Below are 24756 nucleotides of genomic sequence, written 5' to 3'. Positions count from 1 at the left end.
GAAGCGAGGGACTGACCCCGTGACCTTTGCCAGGGTGTCCATCCTAGTGACCTGGTCCCACTGCCAGATTGGTCAGTGGCTCCCGAAATCCTCCAAGGCTCCACGTGGGAGCCGAAGGGAGGGCTGGCCCGTCCGGACTGAATAGTCAACAAACACCTCCTGAGTGTCCGCGGTAGCCCAGGTCCCTTTCCACCAGCTGCGACCGGAGGCGCGGACGCGAAAACAAGCTCCGGGGTGACCTGAGTTGCCCAGGTCAGCCCCGCTAGGAAGTAGTCGAAGCGGGATCTGACCCTGGCCCCACCCGGGGGGTGCACTTTGACCCCCGCAGCACCCGCCTTCCCGCTCCCCGGGGCCGCAGCTGGGCGGGCCAGGGGTACCCAGGGTTTCTGCGCACAGGAGCCAGCGCGCGTGAGGCGGGGCCCGGGAGTGGGCGGGGCTTGCGTCCGGACAGGCAGCGGGAGGGACCCGCCGGGGCCTGGGGGGCGGGGCCTGACGGGTTTCCCGGTGGTGGGCGGGCTTGACAGGCGGTGGGAGGAGCCGTACCCCGGGCCAATGGAGGGCGAGGCTTGAGCTTGACGGGCAGGCCCCGGCCGGCGATTGATAGGCAGGGGCCGGGCACGGAGACCGGCGGGCCAATGGGTGCGCGGGGCGGAGCCTGCGTCGGCGCCGTCCGGCCGGGGCCCCCGCCGCGCTGCCCAGTCTGGCCCCGCCGCCGCCCGCCGCGGACGCGTACCGGCCGACGCCCTGCTAGCCGCCCGGGCCACCCGCCCGCAGCCATGAGCGTGCTCCGCCCGGGCCGAGCTCGCCGCCCCCTGGACTAGTCCCGCCGCCGCCCCGACCCGCCTGCACCATGGAATCTCCTGCCGCGAGCCAGCCCGCCGGTGTGCCCGCATCCAAAGGTAGGAACGCCCGGGCTGCGGACCCGACCTCTGCGCGGTCCCCCGGCCTGCACCCGGGCAGCTCCCCTGCCCGGAACGCCTCCCTTAGGTCCCGGGCCCAGCCGGAGCCCAGTTTAGGCCTTGGGGCTGCACCCAGGCCCGAAGTCGGGAGAGGGTCTCGTTCTGATCACCCCGTTCCAGGTCAGGAACCTTGCTTGGACCTCCCACTTTGGGCCTTAACTGCACCTTGGACAGGAACTCTCCCAGTCTGGGTCTCTCAGCTGGACCCAGGTGGGATTCACTCTGATCTTGCATCCAGCCCCCTTCCACTCCCGGGTCCCAGGGCTGTATCCAGTCTGGGCCCCCAGTGGTGCTCCCCTGCTGCGGATCTCTCTGTAAACGCCCCCTCCCGTGTGGCTGCCCTGGCCACGGTCCAGCTCAGAGCTCCCCGTCCTCTCCCCCAAGGCTCTCCACCCTCCTAGGTCACACATTGCCCCATCCCTGGCGGCCTGCACCCCGTCCTGCAGCTCTGTCTGCAGCCCTGTCTTCCGGGGAGCCTCTCTTGGCCTCCCACCCCACCCTACTGCATGGCCTCTCCATCGGCTCCCTCATCTGGACTTGCAAGCTTCTCTGTGCACGGGGGCGGGCGGGGGGGCGGTGCTCACCTCTGACGCTGCCTGTGGGTCCTGGGCTGGCTGCCCGGTGGGTGCTGGCCCTGCGATGGGCTTGCTCTTGTTTTCTGCAGGCAGCCGGCCTTCCTGGAAATGTCTGTGAGGTGGCGGCTGCGGCAGCAGGCTTTGTCATGCAGAGGGGGAGGATGAGACTTGGAGGGCGAAAGGGGGATTTTTTTTGGCAGGAAGAGGAAAGGATGTTTTTGGCATGTCGGAGTCTCAGCGGGCTGGGCTGTGTGAGAGAGTTCCAAACCGGACGCAGCCGTAATGAATGGGCTGCCCGCGGCTCGCTAACTTGCTGTCTCTGGGCCTCGGTTCCTTTATCACACCTACCTTCCGTGGACTCCTGGCATAGGATGTGAGACAGTGAATACTAAAGAGCTCTAGGCAAGTGTGGGTGATGAGATGAAGAGCTCAGAGGTGCTGGGGAAGGGGTACTTGCTGCGTTTTATTACTGTTACCATTCTTCTCGCTGGAAAGGCCTCAGCCATGTGGGATCCAGGCCTTGCCTCTGTTGGGCTGTAGCTGCAGAGTGAGGGGGAGAAAGGTAGCGGCTGGCACTTAGGGGGCCCCTAATCAGGGGTTGTCTCTGCCTCTTTTTCTCTGCGGTTGGGCGAGCCCAGGCAGCTGGAGGGCTTGTGGGGTCCTGGGGAGGGTGTGGGTCCTTCGCTGCCCCTGCTCCTGGCGGCTGCTGTGGCTGGGGCCAGAGCCCAGCCAGCCGGGTGGGCAGGGTAATTACGTCTTACATAAGTGGGAGGCCGGATCCCTGACCGTTGCCCAACCACTGTGAGTAACCCAGGAGGCACTCGAGGGGGAAGACGGCTGGGGAGGGACTTGGACTGCGCAGACCTCGTGGAGCTTGGGAACCGGGAAATCAGACACTTCTTTTCCCCAGATCCAGGTGTAGGCCTGGCCTGGCCAGCGCTGTGAGACCTCGGGCAGGTCCATCAGCCTCTCTGGGCCACAGTGTTTTCATGGGTGGAAAGAAGAGGTTGGAAGCAGTGTTTGTTTTTGAAGGCCCTTCAGCTCTTCCAGGCAGGGAATGCCTCATCAAAATAAAAATTAAAGTTGCAGGGTTGGGAAGGGAGAAGGGTCATGGGTGTGAAGGAATAAAGCACTTTGGGGAAACACTCAAATGCTGTGTGACCTGAGTCCCGGCATTGCCTTCTCTGAGCCTCTCTGCAGAGAGAGGGCCGGGATGCATTTCCAGTCTGTGGGTCCAGGTAACAGATGATATTGGGTGGGGACGCTGTCATCCTCTTTGGGGTCTGTGGCAGCATGTGGTGGGGAAGCCATAATGACCTCTTGCCAAAAATCCCAAGAGCTCCCACTTACCAAGGTTTTTCCGTGTGCCGTGCGCTAGCCCGTTTATTGCTCACAGCCCCATTCGCAGACGAGGAAGCTGAGGCTCAGAGGTGTTCGTTGCCTTGCTTGAGGTCACACAGCTGTGACAGATGGAGCTGCTGTTCTAGGGCTCAGCGCTCTTCTGCGTCCCATTTCTGTGATGGGTGCTTGGGCTGAGCTGGTGGGATGCTCCCCCTCCCCCGTCACACCTCTGTTCTGAGGCATCTCCTCTAGCCCATGCCTGACCTGGAGGACGGACTGAGCAGAGGTGATGTCTCCTGTGTGCAGAGCCCTTTATAGCTGGCACATTTCATACTCTCTGCGGTCCGGCCCATTTGTCAGGTGACAAAACTGAGGTCAGCTGGGAGGAGTGGCTTGACCCAGCCCTCCGTGTCCTGGGCACAGGCCACAGTCTGTCCTTCTCGCCACCTTCTCGAGGAATTTGGACCAAGCAGGATGTGGTTGGTGCTCGACCTTAGGGAGCTTTGCCTCTAAGCTTCCTGCCCTGCAGGGGTGCCCTGCCCCGTCCTCCGTGCCACAGCCCTTGGGAGTTTTCCGGGAGTGCGCGAGGCCCCAGGCCCTACAGCCCTGCCGTTTTCCCCGCTTCCTCGCCCACATGCCATCTCTGCCTGGGATCAGAGGCCGAGGGCAGCCGCGGCCAGAGGGCAGGGGCACGTTCGGTCGGCACAGTCTGGGTCTGCTGCCTCTGGCCACGTTTGTCCTTGGGGTGCCCCCACTGCACCGTGAGTGCTGCCCCCGTGGGCACTTCCTGGTTGATCCTCAAGTGGCTCCCGGATGCCTGACGGTGACACTGAGGCTGCAGGAGCACCGCGTCCCGGCCCTTCCTGCTGTGCAGCTGCCCTCCCCTGACCTGCCCTGTCCTGTCCTGTCCTGTCCTGGCTCTCGGAAAGATTGGAAGGTGGCACTTGGGGACTTCCCCCACCCCTGGCGTGACGCACAGGAAACTATCCGCCAACCTGTGGCTCAGGGCCTGAAGGGAGCAAAGTTCTCAGTCGCTTGTGTGGGGAGAGGGCCGGGGCAGCGGAAGGCTTCCGGCGTGAGTCAGCGGGCACTGGGCGCTGACTCACCCGTGGGGCACGCCAGCCGGCTGGCTGCAGCTTAAAGGGCCAGTGCCTGGCCGCTGGTGGGTGGGAGGGGGCTGGAAGTCCCCACCTCTCGGGCAGCCTGTGGCCCGGAGCTGGGCACGGAGGTGGCCACCCTCCTGGACCTGGGATAGAGCCGGGAGCCCCCTCCTGGCCCTGCGCCCACCCCCCCGGAACTTCCTCTGTTAGGCAAGGGCCCTGCTTCCTCTGTCCAGGGAGCAGCGGCCGTTTCCCGCCCTTGGCCCAGGGCCTCCTCCGGCTCCGATGTGCTCCCGGGGGCCGCGGGCGGCCGAGGAGCAGAGGTGGTGCAGGGTCCCCTGGGCTCTTGGGAGACAGGGCTGTGCAGAGGTGAAGACTCTGCCGTCAGATGCCAGCTCAGCCCCTTCGCTGTGACATTGGACGTCCGCTGCCTACTGTAAATGCTTTCAGTCCCCTGGCACCGCCCGGCTCTCGGATGTGAGGCCTCGGTTTCTTCACCTGCAAAATGGGAGTGGGAACCCTGCGTGCCGTCTTGCCGGCAGCCGCGAGGACAGGTGTAGACAGCCTCATTCCACTCTTACTAAGTGTCGGGTCCTGGGAACAGCGAGACTGCCCTCTGCCCACAAAGAACCTCAGCGAGACAGGAAGTAGGGCAGAGCCTGGGCTCGGGGGTTCGAATTCTCACTTGCTCCACTGCTTCCCAACTTCCTCACGTGCCCTCTCTGACCCTCAGTCTCCTCTTCTGTAAAGTGGGAGAAAACAGCCCCGCACAGGGTGGTGGTAAAGGTGGGAGATGGTGTTTGTCAAACAAATGTCACCTGTTGTTATTTTCTCATCGTTACGGTGGTTCAGTTGTTCGTTGCTGGATGAATGCCAGCATGGGGACCTCTGGTGATGGACTTGAAGCTCTGTGACACGACTCTGGCTGCAGGGCCCTGTAATGGCAGCTAGAATATACCAGGTTCTTTCCTCACTGCTCCCCAAGCTGGAGCTGGGAGCTTCATTGCCTCTTGGGCCTTCCTGGGGAGGGCTCGCGGGGAACGGAGAGGACGGCGGGCCTGCCTCGGCCTGCACATCGGCGTCCCCTGCAGCATGGGGGCGTGTGGGACCGGGAGTTGGGAGGGTGGGAGCCTCCTAGGCCAGCCCCTCAGTGGGTGGAGCTCCGTCAGGGCCAGGTGGGGCACCTGCTGCAGGAGCGCAGGGGTAGGTGGAGAGCGCCCTAAGCGCAGAGCGGAAGGAGGCCGCGGAGGAAGTGGTTCTGAGGGTCCAGCTCCAAGGCCTCCGTGTCGGTGGGCGGCAGGGCTGAGCTGAGTGGGGAGCAGCTGGGCGGGGCCTAGGCCGCTGTGGGGAGCATCGTCAGCGTCTTGGGAGGGGACACTGTTGGGTCCCAGAAGAAGAATGCCACGCAGGGCCCTGTCCCAGCTGGGTGCGGCGACGGGGCGGGCCTCCCTGAGCTCAGCTTCCCACGCTGGGGCTCATCGCCTTCCCGGGACCGGCCGGGCCTCTCGGTGTGGCCCCTGTGGTCAGGCCTGCTTCCCCAGCAGTGGCCGTGGAAACCCCCTGAAGACTCTTGTAAAGGGCGTGAAGAGCAGGCAGGGCTGGGAGGCAGCCCCTCTGCAGCTCAGACACCACGCTTGGGCCCATGTTCCACCCCAGAGGGGGTCACCAGGCTCACCCTGACAGGGCTTCCCCCTGCCCCTCCCCCCAGTCCTGGGCACAGGTCCCTGTCACCCTCCCCCTGTCCTGAGGTCCTCTCTGGGGTGTCCTTGCAGGCTGAGCTGGCATCCAGGGGCTGCCCTGGCTTCTCTGGGAGGCGTGTCCAGTCGCCCCTCTCCCCTGGTGCTCGCCCTGGGCCGCTCTGCACTGGCCCTTCTGCCCTGTCAGGGCAGACACCGGAGGGATATATGGAATGTACCTGTACGTTTTAAAGAATAAAGAAAAGTGAATTCTGTATACCCAACACCCCGCTAAAGAAATCTCAGCTTACTGTGCGCCTGCAGCCCTTCAGCGTTGCCTCTCCCTGACAACCGTCCTGATGCGTGTGCTCATCATTTCTGTATTATTGTTTTCTTTTTTTTTTTTTGCGGTACTCAGGCCTCTCACTGTTGTGGCCTCTCCCACTGCGGAGCACAGGCTCTGGACGCGCAGGCTCAGCGGCCATGGGTCATGGGCCCAGCCGCTCCGCGGCATGTGGGATCCTCCCGGACCGGGGCACGAACCCACATCCCCTGCATCGGCAGGCGGACTCTCAACCACTGCGCCACCAGGGAAGCCCTGTATTATTGTTTTAAATCAAGCCCTAATGTACGTGTGGTGTCGTTAAGCTCACTGGCCTGCAGGAGCCCCAGGCCGGTGTCCACGCCATGGTCCGTGGGACCAGCATTGGTGTGTAGCGGTGTTGGGGGAGCGGCTAGAGCTGGCTGGCGATCAGGCGCTGCACTGCGGGGGTGATACCGGGACCTGCGTGGAGGATTCAGCGTGTTAACACGTGGCAGCACTAAGTATGGGGCCTCAGGGTTAGCGTGTCTGAGTGCCTGCAGCTGTTATTACTGTTGCTTCAAGTGAACGTTCAGCCCAAGCGGCGCAGTGCTCGGACTGCGCAGCTGTACCACAGCCCTGAGTTGCCTCGTCTGCGTCACTGTGCAGCTTCGAGGGTTTGTCTTAAGGTTTGCACGAGCCAGTGGGCACGAAGGGACAAGTGAAGGGCCTCGGATGTCCGCGGAGGTGTTTGGGTGCCACCAGGAAGTAAAAAGGGGGCCACGGGGCATCGCTGTGCCTCCCTAGGTCGCTGCTTCCCCGGCGTTGGCGGTCAGCGGCTGCTGAGGCCTGGATGGGAGGCTGCCCGAGGCCGCTCGGCGCGGGCGCTGGAGAATGTCTCCTGCCCTTTGTTCTTCTGTGCACCTGGGTCTGGGCCTCCGGCCCACGCCACCCCCTCTCACTGCAGCCCAGCTCGTCCCGGCCCGAGTTGCCCTGCGCAGACCCGGATAGTGTGGTTGGACCGTTGCTGGGTGAGTCTGCGGGCACTTCCAGCCCGAGCCCCCTGCCTGGATTCCCCCGCTGCAGAGCTCTCCAGGTTGCCTCCTCTTCCCCGTCAGCCTCAGCTCAGATCTCACCTCCGCAGGGTCCCCTGCTTCCCTTTTCTTCAGAGCACTTAGCACTGTGGAAATCGACGTAAATGGTGTGTACCCGGACTTTGTTAGTTGGCTTTGTCTGTGGCCCTGTCTCTCCCCAGCCCCGGGCGTCTAGGGCCGGATCGTTCTGGCTTGTGGGGCAGCACCTCTGGCCTCTACCCACCAGATACCAGTAGCATCCCAAGTTGTGACAGCAGAATGTCTTCAGGCTTTGCCATGTGGCTGTGGTTAGAGCGTGATCCTGGGAGGGCGGGGCCCTGTCTGCTCACTGCTGAAGGGACGGATGCTGTGAGCTGGGTGGGCTTGGGACCCTCCCCACGGGCTCTGCAGATGAGAAGGGCCCTGGAGGTGGGGGGGACGAGGGATGCCGAAGGCCTCTGAGGCCAGGGCCTGGCCCGGGGGCCACCGTGCCGCTGTGGGGGCACAGGGCAGGGCTGCTGGGTTGAGCGGCCGCCCGCCCAGCCTGGCACTCCCCTGTGGGCTCGGTGCTAAGGGCACCGTGGCGGGTGCGGGCCTGGCCCGTGGAGGCTCCCAGGAAACGGAGAGCCCTCCCCTCTGCGGGACCTTGGGGAAAGGCCACTGCAGAGCTGGGGAGCCGGTGTGAGGGGACGTCCCTCCTGTGCCTGCCTCTCCCCCCGCAGAGCGGTAACGGGGGGATCACGATATCGGGGGTGGGGGTGGGCCTTGGCTTAGCTTGGTGCAGGTCAATGTACTGCCCCCCGAAAGCCTCTGCGTCTCGGGGCCTCAGCTTGCCCACTTGAGCAGTGGGAGCGGGTTGGCCTGGTTGGTCTCTCTCTGTGGGACTCCCACAGGATAGAGGTGGCCAGCTGGGGGCAGGGCCAGGCGGGGGCGGGGGCGTCCTTGGACATCTGGCCTCTGACACCTCCGTGGTGGCATGCGCTTACTTACCTGATGGGCACGGACCTGGGGGACCCAGGACGTCTCCAGCAGGATTGGAAAGCACGAGAGGCACCCCAAATATCCAAAAGTAGGAGGCGGGAATAACAAAGTGGGAGCCGGTGCTGCTTTCGTCGGGGATGAGACAGAACGTGGCGGGGTGTGGGGCTCCCGTGCGCGCGAGGCCCGGCAGGGCCCGTGGTGCGGGGCTGTCTGCCCTGCCCCCCGCCGCGGCCGCAGCCTGAGAGCCGGGCACGGCCGTTTTGTTGGAATCTCCCCAGGCCCCGCTCAGGGTCTGCTCCCCACCAGACGCTTGCTGTGACCTCGCCTGGTGCCTCCTCTCCGACCCTCTCGGTGCAGCAGACCCGTGAAGACGCTCCGGGGCTGCTGAGGGTGTTGACAGAGCGGCCGTCGGGGCTGCGGGCCCCGTGTTAGCTTGGGTCCCACGCGTTTCCAGGTGGCTCAGTCTAATCTTCCTCGCGCCAGGACCACTAAGGCAGGGGACTGGACCGCGCGGGATGCGCTGATACCCGTGCGAGGTCGGTCCGTTGTCCCCACGTCACAGTTGAGGCCCAGAGAGGTGAAGTCGTTTGCCTGAGGGCACCCAGGTAGGAAGTGGCAGCTTTGCAGTTCGAGCCCGGGCTGCCTGGCTCCAGAGTCAGTGCTGCCTCTGAGATGTACCTACAGGGCTGTGACTTGTGTGGAGCCGGCTGGACGCGGGAGAGCCAGTTAACAAGGGCGCTTCGCTGCACTGAACAGGCAGAAGCTGAGGCTCACGTCAGCTGGGACAGAGTTGCAGGGAAGAGCATTCTGGGCAGAGGGAACAGAACCAGGAAAGGCCCTGAGCTGGGAACGACGGTGGCTCATCAGGTCATGGCTGGAGTCCTCGTGGCCTCCTGTGGCTCCCCTGGAAGGCCGGCGCGGACGAGGACACAGGCACCCGGTACTGTGCGCTCCTGCACCGGGAGCTGGCGGGCTCGTCGTGCTTTGCTGGTGGCAGCCCACAAAGTCTGTTTGTCGTGGTGACAGTCGCCACAGTGGCCTGCACCTGGGCAGCCCTGGCCCGGAGCAGACAGTGGGAGGGGCCGGTGTCCTGTTTCTGGCCGCCCCGCAGACCCAGTTGTGTCACTCTAGACGTAGGCCCGGGGACCCTGACAGGCAGGGGGTCCTCGCCCTCCTCCCCTCCCCCCCACCAACACTGCAGCCACAGGCAGGGAGACTGAAGCTTGTCAGGGGGACGTTCCCAAAGCCCGGGGCGGGCCGTGGGTGTGCAGGCTGAGCCCAAGAAAGGTGGAAAGGGGGCTGAGAGCAGAGAAGGCGCAGGAGGGCCTGCGGCTGTGAGCCCCGGACACCCCCACGTGGATTGTTGCCTCTTAACTTAAAATGTTTTATTTTCTGGTTACAAAATAGCATCAAGTCAAGAATAAAAGCCACCCGTATTTCTCACTCCTTAGCATGGATTTTTTCACCTCTGCAGAGGCGCTGATGATAACTGTGGTGTCCACCTGTGGGCCAGTAGAGGGCCGCCTACTGTGTGCCTGACCCTCGGCCTTGCCTTTTCGGGTGGCAGGTGCACCTCCGAGCGGGTGAGAAGTAGAGGTGCGGGCAGGAGGGCGCTGTGCCGGGCTCCAGCCGGGTTGCAGAGCTGGGCTTCCTCTGGCCTGGCCTGTGGCGTCCGCACGCCGTGGACCCCTGCGCCACCTTGGGGCCTGGTGGTGACTGAGTCTGACCCGGGGCAGCACAGGAGTGGCCTCAGGAACCGAAGCCCCGGCTTTTCTGTTTTCCTCTTGGCGTGTGGAATGTGCTGGCTTCCCTTGGGGGGGCGTGACAGGCCTGTCCCTTCCTCCCTGCAGGAGGGGCGCTGTGAGCCGCTGGCCTGGCCTGTTGGGGTCTCCAGGTGTGACTCCTGGCCAGACCCTTGACTAACGTGCAGTGACTCCACCTCCGAGCCTCAGTTTCCCCAAGTAAAATGAGGCTAAGAGCTCCTCTTCCAGGGTCGTCGGGGCGTCTGGAGGAGATGGGAAGGGCCCGTGTGTGAGTGGCAGGTTGCTGCTTCATGGGCGAAAGGACTTTGGAGGGAGACCCCCCCACCCTGGCCCCTGACAACCAGCCACCTTGCCTCGTCTGTAAAATGGGACGAAATCTCTCCACACACAAGGTCACGATGGGGCAGCTGGCACACCCCCGTGCTGGGGGCAGGCAGTGGTGCCAGTCAGGTCCTGGACGGGCCCTGGGGGCTCAGAGGTGGTGAAGCAGCTCGATGCAGGCCGAGCACTGTCCTAAGTGCTTTATCTGATAACTCTGCCGGGAGGTGCTGGTTTTTTTGTGTGTGTTTTTTTTAATTTGGTTGTGCTGGGTCTTACTTGCGGCAGGCGGGCTCCTTAGTTGTGGCATGCAGGCTGCTTAGTTGTGGCATGCGAACTCTTAGTTGTGGCATGAATGTGGGATCTAGTTCCCTGACCAGGGATTGAACCCAGGCCCCCTGCATTGGGAGCGTGGAGTCTTAACCACTGTGCCAGCAGGGAATTCCCAGGAGGTGCTGTTTTTGTCCCCATTGTATGGATGAAGATACTGAGGCCCAGCCTGTAAGGGGCAAAGGTGGGATTTGAATTTGTGGCAGAGAGAGCCCATGCTTTTGGCAGCAGGGTTGCGCGAGAGCCGAGCCTGGTGTGGAGTGAGCAGGGGCCCCAGCTCCGGGGCTGTGGGCTGTACCATCGGAGCACTGACTCGGCCGCAGGCCCGGGGCCGCCTGGGTCAGGGCCTTTGGCCAGGACTGAGGCTCTCCTGCCGGCCGCCAGGGCACAGACGGATGCACCTCAAGCCTGGCATCTGGGGGCCCCTGGGGGTGTTTCTATGGAGAGGCTGCAAGTGTCTGCCTACGTCACCCACCGTGGGGTAGATGCTGGGACCCCAGCCCCACCGGACTTTTCCTGGTGGTTCTCCCAGCTCTCAGGGCAGCTGGGCGCGGGCCTCGTCTTCCCAGGGGCACTGATAACCCCTCCTATCATGGACAGTGGTGGCGGCCCCGCCCCCGCTGCTGGGCCGGAGCGCGTGGGCCTGTCTGGATTCACAGATGAGGCGCTGAGGCTGCGCAGCAGGGTGTGCTGGAGGCTTGATCCAAACCCGGTTCAGAGGTAACTTCAGGAGGGTGTGCACAGGGTCTCCTGGCGCCCTGTGCGCACCTGCGGCACGAGGCACGGAGCCGTGGGCGGGAGGCGGAAGGACGTGCCTGCGGGAGAGGCACATGGGCACCGTTTCTGCTCCGGGTGGTTTCGGGAAGTCCTGGTCGAGTCCCAGGTCGGCCCAGGGCGCTCGATGCCGATTCTTCTTTAGCACCGACCGTGTGCCGGGCACCGGGTCGCACTCTTAGCTGGCCAGAAAGTCCTGGAGAGGCGACACTTCTTGTCAGTCCCTGGCGGTGAGGGGTGAGGGAGGCGTCGCCTCGGGACTCAGGCCCACCCCGCACCCTGGGGGGTGGGAGTGGGCTTCCTGGGGCCGTGTGGTGAGAATGTGCACAGGCTGCGGCCTCCAGGGTGAGTGGGCCCAGCCAGAGCTGGCCCTGCCCGCGCCTTGGGTGGTCTTCCTCCCCTGGGACGTGGACCCCGCCAGGCCCCTCTCACCTCCCACCCTGTTGGCTAGAGCTGGGGGTGGGGCTCCTCACAGATGGGGATACTGAGGCCCAGGGGCACTGCAGTGTGCCCGGGGCAGTGGGCAGGGGTGAGATGAGGCCATGGGTGCGTCCTCCAGGCCTGGGTATGCCCTGCTTTGGCCCCTGCAGGCCTGCTGGCCTTACTTCCCGCTTCCCCAGGAAGGTGGGCCCCCAGGAACCTCCCCCGCTCCCAGCCCGGCGTGAGCCTGGGCGGGGATGCCGACAGCATCAGGGGTAGCTGTGGGTACAGGCACCTCAGCCTCGCCGCCTGTCCACGGGGAGGGCTGTGTGGAGGGCTGGGGAGCTGGCCCCAAGCACAGGCAGGCTTGGCGGCAGTGGGAGCTCGGCCGGTCCAGCGCCCTCGCTCCACAGGGGACGTCCTGCCCTGCCCTGGCCAGCCCCGGCTGTGGAACCAGCAGACCCGGGTGCACATGCGGTCCTTTCCTGACTCACCTTCCTGCCCTTGGCCCTGGCCCCGTTTTCCAAGCTGAGCCGGTGCCCTGGAAGGTGGTGTTTGTCCTCATGCTGTGTCCAGCTGGGGCCCCTTCTGGGGAAGCTGAGGCTGAGAGGGGCGGGGCGCCTGCACACAGGGTCCCGGCCCACGGGCCTGGCTGTGGACACCCCAGGCCGGGTTGCATGTGTTGCCTGCCGGCAGGGCCCCCAGCCTGCATCTGCGCTCCAGCACGACGGGTGGGGACGTCGAGGCTCAGAGGCAGGGTGGGCGGCAGAGCCGGGGCTCCGGCTTGGTGGGTGCCCCCTCACCGAGGTTAGCACTGCATGGGGGTGGGGCGGGTAGAGGCCCTGCTACCTTCCCAGGCTGCTGGACAAAGCCCCACACACTGCGCGGCATCAACACCGCAACCTCCTGTCCCCCGTCTGGAGGCCGGAGCCCATCCAGGTGTCGCAGGGCTGGTCCTGCTGCGGCCGTGACGGGAGGAGCCTCCCCAGTCTTGCCCCCGGGACTGCAGACGGCCATCTTCTCTGACGCGTGTCTGGCTCTGTGTCCAAATTTCCCCTTTTTAAAAGGGCACCTGTTATGTTGGATTAGGGCCTCACCTTAAAGACCTTGTTTTAACCTGATCATCTTCTGTAGCTCTCCAAATAGGGTCATGCTCGGAGGTACTTGGGGTTAGGACTTCAGCTTTCAGGGGTTAGGACACAATTCAGGCCTTCGGAAAACTTGGGACATAGGGCTCTGCGTGGGTGGGAGCGCGGGGGCCTGATGGGGGCCGTGGGGGCCAGTCTGTGACGGTACGTCTTCCTCGGAGGTGCCGTCTCTTCTCAGGTGGCTGTGGGGTGACTGTTCCAGGAGGACTGGCGGGGCTCAGGCCCTCCAACCCAGGCTGGGCACGTCCTCTGGGCTCCCGGAGGCCCCGGGGCCCCGTCACGGCGCCGACTTCGCTGACCCTCGGCGTCTATGTCTGTGCCGGGGCCCTGGGGCTCCTGCCTGTCCCGGGAGACGCTGACTGAGCGGTGGCTGAGCGGACGCTCCCTTCTCTCCCTCCCATTTAGGAAAGTCCAGGAGGAAGAAGGATTTACGAATCACCTGCGTGTCCAAGCCGCCGGCGCCCAGCCCCACGTGAGTTGGCCTCGGGTTTCCCCTGGCGCCGCCCAACGGCCTCCTGAAGGGGCCACCGTGAGCCGGGCCCCTGCCTGGGCAGCACCTCCTCTGGGCAGCTGCGGGGGCCACGGGCCTCGCACGTCCGCTCAGGGCCCTGCTCTCCTGCTGAGGACGGAAGGCGAGGCCCTGGCCGCGTCCGCGTGCTGTACCGCGTGCTGCCCCGCACACGCTCCGTGGCTGGGGGTGGGGGCTCCCGGGCAGGATGTGCACCAGGCTGGGCTGCCCGCTCAGGAGGGCGTGGCTCCCCGGGCTCACGGCCCCGCTCCTCCCTGCAGGCCCCCCCGGAACCTGGACTCCCGGGCCTTCATCACCATCGGGGACAGGGTAGGTGTTGTCGGGCCCTGGGAGGTGGCTGCGGGTGGTGGACAGAGCTGGGCTGGGGCGGAGCGCCGGCTCCCCGCTGCTGACCAGTGGCCCGTCTGGGGCAGAGGTGGTGGCTGCCTCCTGGGGCCCTGGTGAGCCGGAGCCGGCGTGGAGCGCCCCGACCTCAGAGGAGTGGTGCTGAGCGCGCAGTTCCCCGGCCCTGCCCTCGGGGCCGGTGCCCGGGCACCTGCGTTTCACTCGCACTTCCTGATGGCTTGGGAGGCCCGGCTTGGGGACCGTGTGTGGACCACAGGACACGCCGAGGCTGTCCCGTTCGTCCCCTGCTCACTCCCTTTTATGGCTGCTCCCTGTGAGGTGAGGCCCTTCTGTTGTCCTGTCCGCGTCCCCGGTGCCTGAAGCAGGGACTTGCGTGTAGTAGGTGCCGAACGAGTGGTTCACTCTGTCCACCTGAGCGGGGTGGGGCGAGAGGGAAGGAGCATCTCTCAAGGGCCCCATGCCGCTGGGAGCACTTTCCAGGCTGGCCTGCTGACACCTTGCAGCAGCCCTTGGAAGGAGGTGCTGTGCCTGTCCTGTAGAAGGTGAGGGGAGGCTCAGAGAGGTTAAGTGAGTTGCCCCAGGGCACACAGTGGAAGTGGTTGGGGCAAGATTTGAGCACAGGTCTGACTGGCTGGCAGTCCTCTCTTTCTGCTGCCCCAGCATCTCCACTGGCGCCTGACTTGGCCCCCGTGAACCCTCTCTCTTTTGTGTCCCCCAAGAACTTTGAGGTGGAGGCGGATGACCTGGTGACCATCTCAGAGCTGGGCCGAGGCGCCTACGGGGTAGTGGAGAAGGTGCGGCACGCCCAGAGCGGCACCATCATGGCCGTGAAGGTGAGCAGGGCCCCCAGCCTGGGGCTGTCAGGGCCGGGGGCACCGGGGGCCGCGCACCTGCCTCCCAGCCCCTGACCGCAGCCCTCGCCCCGCAGCGCATCCGTGCCACCGTGAACTCGCAGGAGCAGAAGCGCCTGCTCATGGATTTGGACGTGAACATGCGCACGGTCGACTGCTTCTACACCGTCACGTTCTACGGGGCCCTCTTCAGAGAGGTGGGCCCTCGGGGGGCGGGCCCGGGGGCTGGGGCTCAGCCAGGCCCAGGCCGTGGTGGGGGAGACACTCCAGCCTCACCACAGGCTGGGTCAGAGCTGGCAGGGGGCCCAGGGGCTTGGGGGTGCCCCAGGGGGTGCCGCACCCAGCCTTCTCAGAAGGCTGTCTCGGGTAGGGCGGGCGGTGGGGGGCTGGCGGAGGAAGGGCCCGTCTATGCCCCGAGCTGTGGGGCGGCGGGGGGGCGGGTGTGGGGCTGAGGCAGGAGGGGTCTGCAGGGCCGGGGCATGGGGCTGAGCTGGCACAGGCAGGCCCCAGAAGCCCCCACTGGAGGGACACAGTCACTTCTCTCTGGAGCCTGCCGTGGAATTAGGGGTCAGATGGGGGAGCGCAGAGGTGACAGCGGGGGTGGGGGGCTGCCGTGTGGAGCCAGCAGAGTGGGCAAGCCTCGGGGGAAGGGGGAGGAGCTGGGAGGTTGGGGCATCCGCAAAGGCTGAGGGGTGTAGGTGTGTCGGGGGCGCTGGCCGGCTCCGGGGAGGTGGGCACGGGAGGACGCCGGCCCAGGCAGTCCTGGGCGGGCATGGCTGAGTTCCCGATGTCCACGTGCAGGGAGACGTGTGGATCTGCATGGAGCTCATGGACACATCCCTGGACAAGTTCTACCGGAAGGTGCTGGACAAGGACATGACGATCCCAGAGGACATTCTCGGGGAAATCGCTGTATCTGTAAGTGGCTCAGGCCCTGCTGGGGTGGGGGTCCTGATGTTGTTGTCTCGGGCAGAGTCGGGCCCCCAGTGTGGCCCCCGGCTGTGGCCCTGAACCTGGGCGGCTGCCCCTCGAAGCCCAGCTGCCGCCACCCTGGGCCAGAGCCTCCCTGCTGAGGAGACCGGGGCGCCTGGAGCCGCACAGCTTTGGCAGAGCAAGGCCCTCTGGGGCCACAAGAAAGGACTTGGTGTTTACAACTTCCTCATGCCCGGGACGAGGCCGCTCTGGGGCAGCTCACAGAGGCATGGTGTCGGGGGAGGGGTTCGCATCCGTGCTTGCCTCCTGAGCTTGCATGTTCCTAGGGCAGGGCGGCAGCCCCGGGCATGAGCGCCCCGGCAGCCAAAGCAGAAAGGGAAATGGAGTCAGCGAACCAGCGGTCCTTCCTCCTGACCGCACCTGCGAACGTGCGAACATCCCCCTGGCATTGAATCAGGGTCTTTGGGGTCATTCCTGTGGGGAATGGCTCCGAGCATGTAGCCCACTGACTGCTGAGGGAGGGAGAGGAAGCAGGGAGGCTGCAGAGGGCTGGGTTCTACCAGGAGCCTGGTAGGGGAAAGGGACAGCACCCTGGGAGCTCCTAAGTCTGGGACTCTGCAGGGTCGTGGGCATGTCACTTGAGACCCTTGCCCACTCAGAGCAATGCAGGAACCCAGTGCGTCTGCACCAAGGTTGCTGGGACCCCACAGCAAAGGCTGGGATGTGGGCAGGGCCTAGGGTAGTGAAGGGTTGGGTGTGTACCTGGGAGAGGGCGACGGATGGCCCTGGGTGGGGTGTCTTACAGCTCTGTCATTGTTGATGCAACCGGGAATCACAGCCATCCGGTCTCTTCCCCCCTCTTCCTGTTCCAAATGCCAGATTGTGAGGGCCCTGGAGCACCTGCACAGCAAGCTGTCCGTGATCCACAGAGGTCAGTGCCCAGGCCGGCCGGCGGGAGGGGGCCTGGCTGCTCACACACACGCTCTTGCCCGGTCCTGCTGGGCCCGCACCGCCAAGGCTCAGAGGCAGCCGGCTCTGACGTGCCTGTTGGGTCAGGCGCTGAGCCTGTTGCCCGGTCCAGGCCACTGTCCACTCCTCCCAGCCATTTTCCTCAGCCCCCAGGCCCAGTCCCAGTTCCACTGGCTGGTGCTCCGAGCACGGATGGGGTGGACCGTTGTCCTGGGAAGGCTGAGCCATCTTGTTTTGATGTGTTGTTTACGTGTCGCAAGACACGTAGGGGGCTTGTGTACCGCTGCGTGAATCTGATCGTTGTTTACGCTGTGTAACCCCCGCACATCAAGGTGAAGGTGTTTCCAGCCTTCCCTGCCCTCCCGGCAGTTCTCAGCCCTTCCTGCTCAGTCATGCCCCCAGCCCCCCACGCCCTGGAGCCGCACTCCTCTGATTTCCCCACAGTGGGTTGGTTTCGCTTGTTCTCAGCCTCCCGCTTGGCCCGCTGATTCTGAGACTCACCCAGGCAATGTACGTCCTGCCTCTTCATCTGTGTTCTGGGTGCTCTGCTTTTCCAGACCAAGTTCATTAGGCTAAGCCCCCTTGACCACTCAGTGGCAGGTTGTCACGGAACCTTCGGCCCTTTTTCTGGGCGTCTGTATCCACACAGAAGTCCCCATAGAAGGCAGCAGAGATGCGTGTGTGTGTCCTGTGTGTGTGCTCGCTGGGCGGTCCCTGCTGTGCCCTCCAGCACACTCCATGTCCACCTCGAGTCCGGGGGCTCTGCGTTCTCCCGCAGACCCCTCTCCTGTGTTTTAGCTGCTGCCCTGCGCTTCCTGGACAAATCTGCCGACCCCTCTGGGTGGGCATGGGGTGGTTTCCAGTGCCCACGCTGTCAGTGACGGGTCCCCCTGGAGCCTGGGTGGACCGCAGAGCTAGAGGTTGTGCTGGGAAGTGGCGGCAGAGTCCCAGCTGGTTGGCTGCAAAGACATGGTCCCGGGCGAAGCCCCAGAGCCCTGACCTCCTCCCCTAACTGTGGCTGGAGCCCGGGGCTCCTGGCTGTGTGGCCACCAGCTCTGACCTGGGCAGTGGGGGCCCCACAACCAGGAGCTGAAGGGCGTGTCCTGCCCTTGGCAGACGTGAAGCCGTCCAACGTGCTCATCAACAAGGAGGGCCACGTGAAGATGTGCGACTTTGGGATCAGTGGCTACCTGGTGGATTCCGTGGCCAAGACGATGGATGCCGGCTGCAAGCCCTACATGGCCGTGAGTGGTTCCTGGGCCACCCCAGGAGGAAACAGCCAGGCTTGGCCACCCCCGCCATGTCCTGTGTCCATCAGGGATGAGGCCTCCCCAGACCCCGAATTTCCTGCCGTTGGGGGCAGAGGGGTCTGCTGCCCGGCCCTCTCCACCCCTTTCTGACTGGCCCCGTGGTGCCCATTTGGGTAATAAGTCTCACCTCAGGGAGGTGGCTGGTGGGGCCTGCGGGGTCCCACCCCTCCCCCAGTGTCCCGAAGGTGGGACCCCCAGGCAGGGCAGCTGGGTGGCAAGACTCAGGCCTCCACCTTGAGACCCTGGCCCTCGCTGGCCTCAGCTTCCTCATTTGCCCCGGGCGAGGTGGGATGGGTGAGCGCTGGCCGCTCGGTTTGGGGTGGGGGAGGCCAGACCCAGCTGAGGATGCCTGGGCGACCCTGCTCTGGTCCCTCTTACAGCCTGAGAGGATCAACCCGGAGCTGAACCAGAAAGGCTACAATGTCAAGTCCGATGTCTGGAGCCTCGGCATCACCATGGTACCACCTGGGGCTCCCTTGCTACTTGGGAGGGGCTGTACCAGGTCCTTGAGCTTCCGGGGCCTGGGAAATAGTTTAGCCTTGGACAGAAATGTTGGTTGGCTTCACAAACTGAGGAGAGACTGTGTCATCAAAAATTACGGTGTCTTAAGGGGAGCATCTGCAGGTGCCTTATGCCCGCCGTGGGGTGAGGGGCAGCTTTACATGTTCTCGACGTCTCTGATGACTCGTCCATTAGACTTTACCCGGCGCTCGTGGCGCTTGTCGAGAAATCACAGTCGACCCCAAATTAAGTGAGCTCCCTGTACATGTGGCCCCCTCACGATCACAGTGAGACTCAGCCCTGGCGCTGGACGGTCACACTGCTTCTCCCCGTTTACTGTCACAGATAACATCGTGCTGTGCATCTCTGTGCCCAGAGGCTGTTGATATTTTTGTGGTTTTTTTTTTTGAGCTCCTTAGAAAAAATTACCAGGAAAGGAATTACGAGGTCCAGGGTTTGGACACTTCTCTGTCTTCCTACTTGTAAACTCTGGTGGTCCTTCTCTGCTGCCCAGGCAGGGTCCTCACTTCTGTGTGTCGGAATCATTGGAAACTCTAGGAAAAAACGCAGGCTGAGTTTGTCCTGTGAAAACCCAGGGTCACACCCACACGCACCGCACTGTACCGCCTCCATCTGAGGGGTGCATTTGTGTCTTGGCTGGAAAGGGGCCTTTAGCCTAACGGGAAGATGCTTTCTTAGCACAGGGACTAGCGATCTGTTTGGGTGCCAGTCACCACCAACAAGAAGCGTTTGCTTGAGCTGAGGTCTCTTCTGTTCACTACGGTGATCACTTGTCGGGGAAAGGGGCCTGGGTGGACCTGCTTTGTGTTTTCATCTCAGCGGTCAAAATCGGAACCCAGAGTTTGCTGTGAGCTGCCAGCCTTTTTTAAAAAATTAATTAATTAATTAACGGCTGCCTTGGGTCTTCGTTGCTCTGTGCGGGCTTTCTCTAGTTGCGGCAAGCGGGGGCTATTTTCGTTTCAGTGTGCGGGCTTCTCATTGTGGTGGCTTCTCTTGTTGCAGAGCATGGGCTCTAGGTGTGAGGGCTTCAGTAGTTGTGGCTCACAGGCTCAGTAGTTGTGGCTCGTGGACTCTACTTTTCGTTTAGGTGTGCGAGCTTCTCATTGTGGTGGCTTCTCTCGTTGCAGAGCACGGGCTGTAGGTGCGCATGTTTCAGTAGTTGTGGTGCATGGGCTCAGTAGTTGTGACTTGCGGGCTCTAGAGCATCAGCTCAGTAGTTGTGGCGCATGGGCTTAGTTGCTCTGTGGCACGTGGGATCTTCCCGGACCAGGGCTCGAATTCGTGTCCCCTGCATTGGCAGGTGGATTCCTAACCACTGCACCACCAGGGAAGTCCCGAGCTGTCAGCCTTTCCCACAGATGACTGCTGCCAACTGCAAGTGAGGCACCCAAGGCACAGGGAGGTCTGGGTCTAGTAGGAGAGATGAGGCCATGGTAGCCTTGTGTCCAGTGAGTCAGGGAGAAACAGTGATGAGGTCAGAGCTGGAAGGCTTCCTGGAGGGGGAGGCGTTGGAGATGGGCCTTACAGGTATTGGTGGCTGGGCAGTGGGGACTCTGTGGAGGAGGAGGGGCCTGTAAACTTCATTTCCTAATGGAGTCTGGTGGATTGTTGCACAGTCCAGTAGATGAAACTCGTGGTCAAAGGCAGACCTCACAGTCTAACATTCCTTCTGCAAACACATGGGAGTCATTTCATTTCCTGTTTGTCCTTTCAGTAATAACAACAGCCCAAATAAATGGCAGCAGACGCTTAAGTCATTGTTGAGACATTAGGGAGTGGGGAGTGGCCTGTGGCAAAGGAAAGGGAAACTGGTTGCCTATCCGAGTTCCCTTGCTGCCAGCAGCCTGTGGGAAAGCGTCCCCAGGTTGGCAGCTCCTCTGATTTCTTCAGATTAGCTGAAACCTGGGTTTTCATGTACAATCTTCTGAATTCAGATTGTTTGAAAACCTGATGATAGCTAAGCCAGTCAAAACTCAGGGTTGGATTTGCTCCATGAGCCATAGCTGCTGGCTGGGTCAGAAGAACTAACTACTGGTGTCCCCTTGGCTTGCATCTTTGGTATGATGTCACCTATCAGCCCCTGGACCTGCCTCACAGTCCAGCTCTGGGTGCTGGACCAGGACAGGCAGGATCTGTGAAGGCCCTGCTTCTGCGTGCAGAATGTGGGTGCATCTGACCCAGTGCCGCTGTTTCCACTGCAGATCGAGATGGCCATCCTGCGGTTTCCTTATGAGTCCTGGGGGACCCCGTTCCAGCAGCTGAAGCAGGTGGTGGAGGAGCCGTCCCCGCAGCTCCCAGCTGACCGCTTCTCCCCCGAGTTTGTGGACTTCACTGCACAGTGGTGAGTCTCAGCCCTGCCTGGACCTCTGGGCCTCCCCAAGCCCAGTCAGTACGCCTCCCTGTCCTGGCCAGATCCCAGCTCCTCCCTGGGCTTGGTCTCCTTCTCCTTTAGCAAATAACCCCCAAACAACATAGCATCAAAATAAGTAAGGCAGAAATAGTTTGAGTGCAAGGAAAATTTGACAAACTATGGTCCTAGTGGGGAGATTTTAATATAGTCCCTCTAGAAATGGACAGATCATGAAGATGGAAAAAGAAAACAAAAAGCATATGGAGGATTTAAATGCATAACAAATTTGCTTTCATTGCTGTTTAGAACTTCGTATCAAATTAAAGAATGCCCACAGGATCCTTATAAAAATTAATTATGTTTGAGATTACAAAGGAAATAGAGGAAGAGGCAGAAGGCAAAGCCATATAGGCCACGTTCTCTGACTGTAATTAGCTGGAACAGGAAATCCATAACTGAAGAGAAAAAAGCTACATGCAAATTAAAAGTAAATTCTTCTAATGCACTCTTGGGTTATGAGAGAGATTTAAACAATAAAATTATAAACTAGTCAGAAGTGAAGACGATGAGAATATAACATGTCAACATCTATGTGTTGTGGCCAAAGAGATACTCAGAGGAAAATTCGTAGCCTTTATTTCTTTTATTGGAAAATAAGAAAGACTGGAGACAAGTGAGCCTGGCAGACAGAGTCATTTTCTCCCAAGACCCGTGGTAGGGGGTATCCCGATTAAGGATACCAAGTAAGTGATTGTTAATGTTAGCATTTTGGTATTGGGATCATTGCAAATTCCCTAGATCACTATAGAGACAAGAAAGCTAACACCCCAAGAGGCAAAGAAACTTGGTCCAAATCTCTGTAGTTTGCACCATGGATCCCACTCCGCCCTTGGAAGCCCCCCCAGAACAGTCCGGCCCCTTCTTCCCTGAGCCCAAGGAGCATGTGTGTCCCCTTGCTGCCCGGGCAGGGCTGAACCCAGACTGGCTTGGCTGGCCTGGATGGGCTGGACTCACTTCTTCCCTGCCAGTCGGGCCCCAGCCTGCCCTCAGCCTGCCCTGTTCTGTCCTAGCCTGAGAAAGAACCCTGCGGAACGCATGAGCTACCTGGAGCTGATGGTGAGTGTGGGCGGGACTCTCTGGGAGAGGGCTGCATCTGTGCACAGCGGTGGGCAGCTCCTCTGGCTTGCCTGGGCATTCACTCCTAGGAACTCCCGTCGCTCATGTGTACCCTGGCTCCCTCCTCCCCACTCCATGCCAGGCCCTGTGGAGGGAGGCAAAGGGCAAGGGGGGGCAGGTGGACCATTTTCTTTGGAGGCATCAGGGAAGGCTTTGCAGGGGAACTGGGCCTAGAAGGGTGAATAAGGATTTACCCGCTGAGGGACAGAGGCCTAGCGTGCACGGGGAAGAGTGAGTTGAGGGTGGCTGCGGGGGGGCTGAGGAGGAGGCCGTGAACGTTGCCTCTAACAGGAGGGCTTCTGGGGGGCAGAGGTCCTGGAAGGATGACTAGGAGTTTGCTGGGCAGGAGGAGCGTGTGGGAGCACCTCCACCTCGCCCCCTCCAAGGTGACTGACTGCCTTCTGTCCCCATCAGGAGCACCCTTTCTTCACCTCGCACAAAACCAAGAAGACCGACATCGCTGCCTTTGTGAAGGAGATCCTGGGAGAGGACTCGTAGGCGGCGGGGCCTTGGACCCACTCTGGCCCCGCGGCGCCGCGCAGCCCTCTGCTGCGGCAGTGCTTGCCCACACCCATAAGCTACTGCCAACCTGGCCTTGGGCGCCCGGGAGGAATCCAGGGGGCTGCTCCCGCCTGACAGGCTGTCGGTCCCAAGTGCCAAAGAACCAGACCATCGGGGCCCTCCGGTGCCTCTGCCCCTGCTGCTCCAAGGACTCTGAGACTCTGGACTTGGAGGGGCCAGACGCCCCTCACAGAGAAGGCAGTGGTGCCTTGTACAGGCCGCTGCCTTGGCCCGGCCCTGGATGCCACCCAAGTTGTATATTTTTTTATCTCTCGACTGAATGGACTTTGCACACTTGGCCCAGGCTGGCCACACCTCTGTCCCGGCATCGGTAGGGGGACCCAGTAGGGGGATGAGCCACGTGAATCCCCTGGAGCCCCCATGAGGCAGATGCCAGAGCCACCGAGGCCTTCACCCCAGCACTGGCAGACGGGGCTCTAAGGGCACCGGGGCCACCTCGCCCCTGCCTGCCGCCTCTAGGGGTGTTGTTTCACTTTTATTTTTTTAATTTATCCTCTTGATTTTTTCCTTTCGCTTTGTGGGTTTGGCTGGTTTTTCTTGCATGGTTTGGAGCCGATCACTTTTCTGTCACCTGCTAGGGGACCATCAGGCTAAGACCTGCCCTCTCTGCTCAGGCTGGGGTCTCGGGGGATGGGCCCAAGGTCTCTGCTCAGAGAGGCGCTAGGGGAGCCATCCAACTCACTCTCCTTGGGGACCGGCTCGACGGGGGCTGTGGATTTGCTTTTGGTATTGTTTTAAAAAAAAGAAGAAAATATATTTTTTTGAAGAAAGGACTTGCCCGTCCAGGGTCCTGTCCCTGATTGGCTGGGGCAGTTACCTGATTGCTGTTTTAATTTAAAAAAAAAAAGTGGGACAAAAGGTCGTGTGAGACTGTGTGTCATAGCGGCGAGCCCTCCTCCTGCTTAGTGACGGCTGGTGGCCCTGGAGGGGGGACCCCTTGCCCCGGGACAGGGACATGGCAGCGTGATCAGGGGAGTGGGGGCCTCTCACCTGCCGGGGCCCTGCACTTCCACATGTGAGGACGCGAGGCTGCCCCCAAGGGCCGTGATGAGCTGCCAGGCCCTTGCTGAACACTGGACAGAGCGGCAACACAAGCCCAGTCCCGAGGGGCCACCTCTTCCCCTGGCATTGACGAGTGCATTGCCAGGTGCTGCACCTGGGCCTGGGCCGTCACCTCAACTGAGGGGTAATGTCGTCATTCCTAGATGAGAAAACAGGCCCGGAGAGCCAAAGTCACTTTCCCAAAGCCACATGGCTTGTGAGATGGAGAAACAGGCTTGGGGACAGGTAGTAGCCCCTACGGAGGGAGTGGGGCAGCTGGAGGAAGGCATCCTTGGCAAGATCCGGTCTGGCTCCGTCATCCTCGGGGCCTGGGCTGGGGCAGAACGGGGTAGAGGCCCGCTTCCATCAGACTGAAGCAGAAGGGGATTTAATAGCTCATGTAAGCAGAACTGAGTCTGGCTTCAGGCATAGTGGGATCCAGGAGCCAGGTTAATATCCTGTGGAACTTAAGTCTGCCTTAGCTGTTTCCTCTGTCTCAGTTTCACACTCGCCACACAGGGCCACGTCAGGACTCAGTGGCTCCCACCAGCTTAGCAAAGGGGCCCAGAGCTCCCACCGAAGTCCCAGGGCCGGCTCTTCTCAGCTAGGAAGGGTCATATGCTCATCCCCAAGCCCATCTCAGGCTGAAAGGACCCAACACAGGAGAGTCAGCCTCCCTACATCCCAAGGTCTGAGGACTAGCCTTGCTAGTCCTCCCAGGGCAATGGGTGTGTTCCCACAAGGAGACACGGATCCCCTGGGGTCCATCTCCCCTCTGCCTCGTCCACCAGCCCTCCCAGCCTCAGTTCGGCCAGAGGCAGAGTCTGCTTCTCGTCCCCAGGTAGCCTCAGTCTGGGACAGCCTCTACCTATAACCCTCCCTGGCACAGCATTTAACAGCTCCAACCTCCTTCCCACGTGAAGGCTGTTCGCACCTCGGGGCCTTTGCGCTGATTGTGCCCTCTGTGTGGAACGCTCCTCCCCATCTCCTTGTGGCCCCCTGCTCACCGGTTCCTGTCTCCCCTGTCGCTTCCCCAGGGAGGCCCGGCACCTGGGCCCATCGGTGTACTAACCTCTCTCTGAATTATCTGGGCCGATCGGACCCGCCACCATCGTGTGCTCAGTGCCCGCACCCGGGGAGCGCTCAACCTGTGTTCAATGAAAACACTAGTGAATGAACACACGAAAGGAAGGACGAGGGCGTGAGTCCTGAAGGTGAGCGCGGGCGGATCGCCCTGCGTGCGAGTGTGGCTCCGTGTGCACACACGGCCTCACACACACACGCCCACGAACGCACACACGCACGCACGCACGCGTGTCCTCCGCGCGCGCGCAGGACCAGCAGACCCAAGTCCCGGCCGCGGCCCCGGCCCCTCCTCCCTCCGCGGCC

General features: G+C 62.3%; 1 protein-coding gene across 2 annotated transcripts; it reads left to right on the top strand.

Moving 5' to 3' along the window:
• The first annotated feature begins 712 nt into the window (after positions 1–712).
• Positions 713–24422, top strand: MAP2K3 (mitogen-activated protein kinase kinase 3). Of its 2 annotated transcripts, XR_013825083.1 has the most exons (13): positions 713–899; positions 13165–13231; positions 13549–13597; positions 14353–14466; positions 14562–14681; positions 15286–15402; positions 16297–16348; positions 17503–17630; positions 18077–18154; positions 20420–20559; positions 21639–21684; positions 22159–23512; positions 24405–24422. XR_013825083.1 is itself a non-coding variant. In XM_079905077.1 (12 exons), exons 1-12 carry the CDS (start codon positions 851–853, stop codon positions 22240–22242), a joined length of 1044 nt encoding a protein of 347 aa, XP_079761203.1. In that variant the 5' UTR covers positions 713–850; the 3' UTR covers positions 22243–23700. The 2 variants fall into 2 exon arrangements, 1 of the variants encoding a protein (XP_079761203.1); XM_079905077.1 differs by lacking the exon at positions 24405–24422 and having other exon boundaries at positions 22159–23700.
• Positions 24423–24756: the final 334 nt, after the last annotated feature.

This window comes from Stenella coeruleoalba, assembly GCF_951394435.1.
Source record: "Stenella coeruleoalba genome assembly, chromosome: 19".
NCBI classification, from domain to species: domain Eukaryota; kingdom Metazoa; phylum Chordata; class Mammalia; order Artiodactyla; family Delphinidae; genus Stenella; species Stenella coeruleoalba.
This window is presented reverse-complemented; position numbering and strand designations above follow the sequence as displayed.